We start from the raw sequence: 7,286 nt of genomic DNA, 5'->3' as shown, positions 1-7,286 counted from the left end.
GCTATGATTTCCAAATTATTTTTTATTAAAATTACAATAAAATTTCTTATATTTTCTTATTTTTAACAAGAATAAAATGTATATATTAAAATTTTCTTATTTTTAATAAGAATAAAATAGAGATATTAAAATTTTATGGAAGTGCAGGAATAGAAAAGGGAGGTACAGAAAAAGAGCCTTTTGCGAATTTAATGTATAGACTGTACAGTCATATAAAGGGAGGAAATAACTTCATTGGTGGAATATATGTCAAGAAATACAGGAAATGAAAAAGGATGATGAAGATAAAATTAATTAAAATTAAAATTAGGAAATACATTTGAATTTTTAAAATTAAAAGCTTAATTGATTTATGATTTTATTTAAGATAAAAGATATAATCATAAAAAATATAATATTTAAAAGTTCAGATATGTTTCTAAATCTAAAAAGCACAGTAATCTATATACACTTTTTCCTACAAAAGTATTATTTTTTAATTTCCCACAAAAAGTTACTTCATTAGAATAAGTCCCTAAAAAATCTAGTTATCTTAATTTTAATATTTAATACCTTAAATGAATTAATTATTATTTTTCAGTTGATTGAAACCATAATGACTCTGATTGATCAGATTAATTTTTAATCACAAGGAGACATAAATTTTTCTAAGTGGGGCATCTTACACAAGAATGATTTCTCTGGGATGCGTAGAAGGATTTAACAGAGGTGCAACATTTTATAGCGATTAACATTATCTTGAATTAAAACGATATGCAATGACAGATACAATCACAGAAAGACAATGAAACGAGGGCTACGAGCAAGAGCAAGCTGATTTATAATTTGCGAGCACGTCAACTAAGGCTTTAAAAACCTATCAAACCAATCAGATGATTCCTTCACTTGCAATCTTGTTAATTGGTGTCCAACTCCATCTTCTGCAATAAACTGCATGTAAAAGCTACCGATCATAAACTTGGATAGAAAAAAGAAGCCAATTATTAACACCCACCGATACATAATTAAAACTTCTCTATTTTCTTTCCTCCGAAAACATGTTTCCAAACACCCCCACTGAGTTCTCATTCCCACATTCTTAGTATCAGAACCAAGCCTCGTTCTTCTTATACTTCTACAAATGTCTTAACTGTCTCTCATTCATTTTAGAATAAGCTCTCCAAAATGTACTTTTTATATTTTGAAAAGACTATTTGAAAATAATTGGAAATGATAAAAAAACTTGTGGTTTGCAGGAAGTAAGTGCCTATAATTTATTCCAACAAGGTGTGTTACATATATCATGTATGTTCCCATACTCAGAATTATTTAATCCTGCAGAATGACTAAAATAAAATATGTAAAAGATGTCAATTTTACCATGCAAGTAAGTTTTTGCAAATTAAGTTGGAAGTAAATCAATATTCTTACTTTTTATCTTCTATATGAGAGATTTTTAATAAAACTGCGGTTTAAATTAGAAAATTGCATGTTGCACTCAATTGTCAAACTTATTCATAATAAACTGATATGGGAAGACAACATTAGAATGTATAATTTTCTCATCGAAGTGACCAACTAACTCTAGTTCATACCTTTAAATTATTTAAGCACTGAAACTCTTTGTATGCCTGACTTGCCTTAGAGATTGGAACTTCGAAACCTCCAATGGGACACCGAGGATCTTCGGCACCTAGAGTTCCCAAAACCAAAACAAATGCTTCAATTACAATTTAGTTTAAAATTATTCACAATGACTAAATGATCGAAATAACTAAATTGACTAAAAAATAAGAAATGATGCAGAGATATGTTATTTCCATACATACACACTAAAGAAGCAAATACATGAAGTTGTATACGAATAAGGTAGCCCCAAATGAAAATGATAAATGTTTTACCATTAAGAATAAGTAATGGACGAGGTGCTATAGCCAGAATTGAATACGGTGAATCGAATTCGGAAGCTAAACCCGGAGCAATTCGGTCCCATACCTGATCAGAAATAAAAAAATTGTGATTAGTATATAGTATCCTCTGCAAACAGATTAAAATAACAGTAACAAAGCTCTAGATAGAAATTATGTCCGGTGGGTGAATAACTAGCTACAATGGGATACGTATCATGGTACCAAACACTGTCAATCATGTGTGTTGTTAAAGCAATACATAGCAATTCATTTGCAGACAGAATCAGAGTTGATTTCATAAAAATTTGGCTTACCTTCTCCACTACTTCTTTGTCAATAACATCTTTACCCAAATCATCACAAGCCGCTGCATCCAATTACCCAAAACATTAGAGGATGTCCATACAAAAGTACCTTCAAAATATATTTCAGCCATACACTGTTAATTTGCTTTAATGATTTAGTACCCCAATTGGATACTACTAATATATTTCTCCTTCTAGGTCTTACCCAAACACCGTTCTCACGTTGACATGAAATTTTATCGGATGTCCGCAATGAGACCACTGGGTAATTTAATCCATAGACACTCTATTTTAAATAACCAACTGTAAACGATCTCATCAATTTTAAGAATTTATTAGCTGTCGCATACGAAATAATGCAACATGTGCTCCATACATAAATTGGCCCGTACATTATTGGTTTCTCATGAATAATAACTTCAATGTTATATTAAAATGAAATACAAGAAGTAGTAACTAAATCAAAGATAGAAAACATTATTTCAAAAACTCATTTAACATTATCTTACTCTCAAAAACATGCTTTATACTATCAACTCGAGCCTTCCATTTATCATTGTCTATGGCCCATCGAAATCCCTGCAACATATAGTTCACAAGTTTTCGAATCGTTGCTTTAGAAACACATTTGTCTAAATAAAAGCTTTATTCAATCATTCAGTGTCACCTGAACACCAATCAGAGGAACGACCACAGCATAGCGAGTATCAGCAAATGCAGCAAACCACGCATGCATTCCTGCATCAAAGAATTATACAAATGATGAATCATATTGAACATGCCGTCTAACATATTCCATTCAACATCTCTCAACCAACCTCCAAGTGATATTCCGGTGATTCCTATTCTAGAAGAGTCTATATCCTCTCTTTGTGTTAGATAATCGGCCAATTTAATCAAGTCCCAGACCTGCCAAAACATGGAAGAATATACACCATTTCTGAGCCGATTAAATCATAAGCTCAAACTGCCACAATCACATTTGAAACAAATCATTTGGAACGTAAAGTGCGTTGTAATTGGAAGTCCCACTTCAGTTTTATGAAAACAAATTAAATACTTTAAACTACGTTGACTATATCTAAAGATTTAAAGACATTCAATACTAAGTCCCAACTTGTGGATAGACCAACAACGCGACGCAGAATGATGGTATCACAGTCACAGACAAATATAACTTAAATTGATTCAACTGAAAAGAGAAAAAGGGTCACCAAAAAATACTAACAAAAGCCCAGACCAAAAGAATTATATAAAGAGGAACAAAATCTGTGACTTTTTGGATACTCTTGACTACAAGCTCTAATAGGTTGGATGGTTGTTGGGGTCCAATTTCGTCGGTCCTTAAGATACTTTGATTACTTTTGTTTTCATTCTTGAGCATAATTTTTACATTCCATGAAAAGACTAACACAAAAAAAAAAATTCAATCAAGTGATTATTCCATCCATTAATTATATTCCAGAAAAGGAATGATCCAAAAACTTTCAATGACATTCTTAACTAAATGGTGATGTTGCATGATAAATAATAAGGTAATAGTTTATTTTAATTTAATCACAAACTAATAAGTATAACACAATAATTATCCAATCTCAAACTAACCAATTCGGCACAATAATTTTAATAATGTTATTCTAACAGTGTATAATTATAAAAGTCAATAATAAATTACCGTGTCATATATGAATGGCATCGTTTGACCGGTTTTCCACGCATCAACAAGTGCCTGTGTATTTTTTTTTTTTTTTGGTAGGGTAGGTTGCAGCCAAAACAAGTAAAAGAAAATCTTGTCAGTTTTGAATTTTATATAGATGTCTAATTTTTAACTTTCCAAGCGATCTTAGGTAAATACGTCAACAAAAATAGAGTTCATTTCTCTCTATAAGGAAACAAAACACAACACATAAAACAATATCTTTCTAGAAATATTAGTTCTCCTAAATCTTAATCATTATTCTTCAAGGAAAATTATATGTCCAGAATCACTGAAATACGAATTCCATTTGATGCGGTAATCCTACTATTATGTTTCGAATTCATATAAAAAGTTATTTGAATTGATTTACAAACCAAATTCTATTTGTAACTTCAAATTCTTTTTTATGAAATTTACTTTATTGCCATCACTTTGAATGTAAAAGAGATAAGAGCAGCATAGTTAAATATTTTAAACTGAATTACAATCACATCCAACAAAATTAGAGTTACAGAAAACCTAAAATCAAATTGATTTCAAAAGCAAATCAATCCCTAAAAATTTGTTGTTTCAAACAAAGCATTTAAATGTTAAAGTAGGGGTCATGCTATAACTTTTCCCCAAATAAAATTGCGTTATTCATCAGGAGTTCAGAGCCTAAAAGTAAGGCACAGCAATGCAAAGCAAAGCAAGCATTTGCAAGAATCAATCAAACACGTACATCTCGATAGGTGGTTGTGCACGTGGCACGTTCTCCATGGTAACGAGAATCCACCGAAATTGCTATATATCCCCGCGAAGCATACGCCTAAAGCACAGAGAAGAACACCAGCAACCGAAGCCAGAAAAAAAATCCGCGATTACAATAAATTTATAAAACATGAGCACAGTACAAATGCAAATGAAAAATAAACGGTGGAATGGAAGGAATAGAGAAGACGCAGTAGCAACCTTAAGCAATGGGCGCATGATCTCTTTGTATTTGTTCGTACTGTGAAGAAAAACAACGGCAGGTCTTTTTTTCTGCTTATCACTTTCCTTCAGTTTCAAAATCAACACCGGCAACCGTCCTTGCTTTCCTTCCTGAGATAAAAAAATCAACGAGTTTATCTTTCAAGCACAAAATCAAATCAGAATAACAAAAATACCGATTCAAAATTCATCTCCGGAGAATCGAATTATTCATCACCTACCTCTATATTCAAGTAGAAATTCTCCTCCTGAAGCAACTCTTCAAGGTTCTCTATATCAGCCTTCGGACACGATTCCATTATCTCAATCTATAATTTCCACGCGATTGAACCAGTCAATTAAGTAGACATTGAAAATAAACAAAATAAATAACAAGCACAAGACGCTAAATGTCAATAATGACAATACCTCTTCCTTCGTCGGTGGAGAGTTTTGATGCAAAGGACTCGCCACTGGCTTCGCATGTTCGACCGTTAACGGAACTGAAGCATCATCATATACAAGAACAAGTTTCAGTTAAACGAATCGTTGCGCAATACATAGCGAGATTGTGAAAGCTAACGAGTGAAATTTGATTGCTATACCTTCATCTTGTCGTCTACTACGAAGGACTTGAAGGAACTTCGATCGAAGCTTTCTCTGAGCTTCACCAGTGACTTCTTTTTCCGCCATTTTTGTTTGTGATCTAATGTGAGAGTGAGAGTGAGCGATGGTTCTACTTCGCCATGTGAGATGCGTTGCTCGCTTATAAATACCTGTCTTTGGCAGTTGGGTTGAAATTATTATTGAATATTGTAGACACGTGTGGCTCAACAGAATTCGCACGTGCCGCGTTGGTAGCGGACTCGCAGCAGGTGCTACTTTCATCATTTTCCTCTCTTGCTTTCCAGCTGCTACGGTGGCAACTGGCAAGTACAATCTTTCTCATTTCCTTATCCTTATGCATTTTGCCATTTTTTTTAAAGGAAAATTTAAAGGGACGCTTCTCAAAGGGTAATGTTATAAATTAAAATATTCATTTAATTGAATGCTTAAGACTCACGTTAATTATGTTGAATGCGTGTAGTTAAGAATAAAATTGATTTTGATCATGAAAAATACATCATTTATCAATTTACGACAAGTTGGCGTGTGAAGAGGAAACAACTACTTTTTTGTCCGATATATATGACAGGATGCAGAGAAATGAAGAAGACAAATCAATTGTGAAATTAAAGTGCAGAGAGACGAAGTTTCAGTTCATGACTTATTCTAGTGTACTTATCAAAGTTTTTGGATACTTATTCTCATAGTAATGATACTATGAGCATATTCCTTCGTCTACATGAAATATTTCTTGTTCTTTTTATAATTATAAATACTTATTGCTTTAAAAATAGTTTGTTAAGTGATTATTTTGTTGGTATTATTTAAGAATAAATATTGGAGAAACTTATTACTAATAATAAACTCATGTAAGAAACTATAACACCAACTTTAACACGAAGATTATGTGTTTATAACTTTTTTTATTTGTTAACTCATTTAAATTCCTAATAACTCTTTCTCGTGTTTTCTTTAACATATTTTTTCCAAGTTTTGTTTCAGACATTTTTTTTGTGAAAGATTAATATCATTTTTGCATATTAGCGTTGCTTTGATAGTATACTATAATAAACCTATTAATCATTATGTTACTAATAAGAGACTCAATTCATTAAATTCAATAAACATATTTTTTTCCTAACATTTTTTCTCTTAAATTGATATATGCTCGTAGTGAATTAGATTAATAGTTTGATCTTTACAATCATTTCTTAAGAAATTACTATGTTTGTATCTTTTATGTAGAATTGGATTTTTTTGACAATTTAATTGTTGAATTATTGTTAAAAAAATTGCACTGATCTTTAATTTCTTCAATTGTAGCTCTTAAAAAACTTTTCTCAACCATTTTGACAAGCACAAGTTGTATTTGCAAAAAACTCAACTTCAATATTTAATAAAGTAAAATGAGTTACTTTTTAGAATACAAAAATAAGTTTGCTTGAAATATAAAGTAACAAGGTCTTCTTCGTATCAATCAGATCACTTGTATAATCATTATTTGTAAATCATATACTTTACACTTCTTATAATATACTCCAAAGTTACAAATTCTTTGTACGTATCGAGGAATTGCGTTTACGACCAACAAAAATAAATTAATAGAATTTTTTATATGCATGGTAATAAAACTAACTATGTTTAGCCTATATGTATATGCATGGTAATAAAACTAACTATGTTTAGCCTATATGTAGTAAGATGCATTAGACTGCTTGAATCATGTACTGTCAACCTTATTCTTATTGTATATTTAAAGAGTTTTGTATTACATTTAATTATCCCGTCTCCTTAAATAAATTTTCGTTAATTTTATTAAACATTTCTTTTATCTGA

General features: G+C 31.2%; 1 protein-coding gene across 1 annotated transcript; it reads right to left on the bottom strand.

The window, feature by feature from the left end:
- Positions 1–618: 618 nt before the first annotated feature.
- On the bottom strand, positions 619–5,782 carry LOC114196058 (putative esterase YitV). The gene is made up of 13 exons (XM_028086559.1): positions 5,450–5,782; positions 5,274–5,347; positions 5,087–5,173; positions 4,845–4,976; positions 4,615–4,701; positions 3,870–3,923; positions 3,013–3,103; positions 2,862–2,932; positions 2,704–2,773; positions 2,204–2,256; positions 1,881–1,974; positions 1,575–1,672; positions 619–930 (listed from the first exon to the last, which is right to left on the bottom strand). Exons 1-13 carry the CDS (start codon positions 5,733–5,735, stop codon positions 841–843), a joined length of 1,287 nt encoding a protein of 428 aa, XP_027942360.1. The 5' UTR covers positions 5,736–5,782; the 3' UTR covers positions 619–840.
- Positions 5,783–7,286: the final 1,504 nt, after the last annotated feature.

The sequence above is a fragment of the Vigna unguiculata genome, chromosome 9 (genome assembly GCF_004118075.2).
Source record: "Vigna unguiculata cultivar IT97K-499-35 chromosome 9, ASM411807v1, whole genome shotgun sequence".
Taxonomy (NCBI): Eukaryota; Viridiplantae; Streptophyta; class Magnoliopsida; order Fabales; family Fabaceae; genus Vigna; species Vigna unguiculata.
The sequence above is the reverse complement of the archived record's forward strand: the minus strand, read 5'-3'. Positions and strand labels throughout refer to the sequence as shown.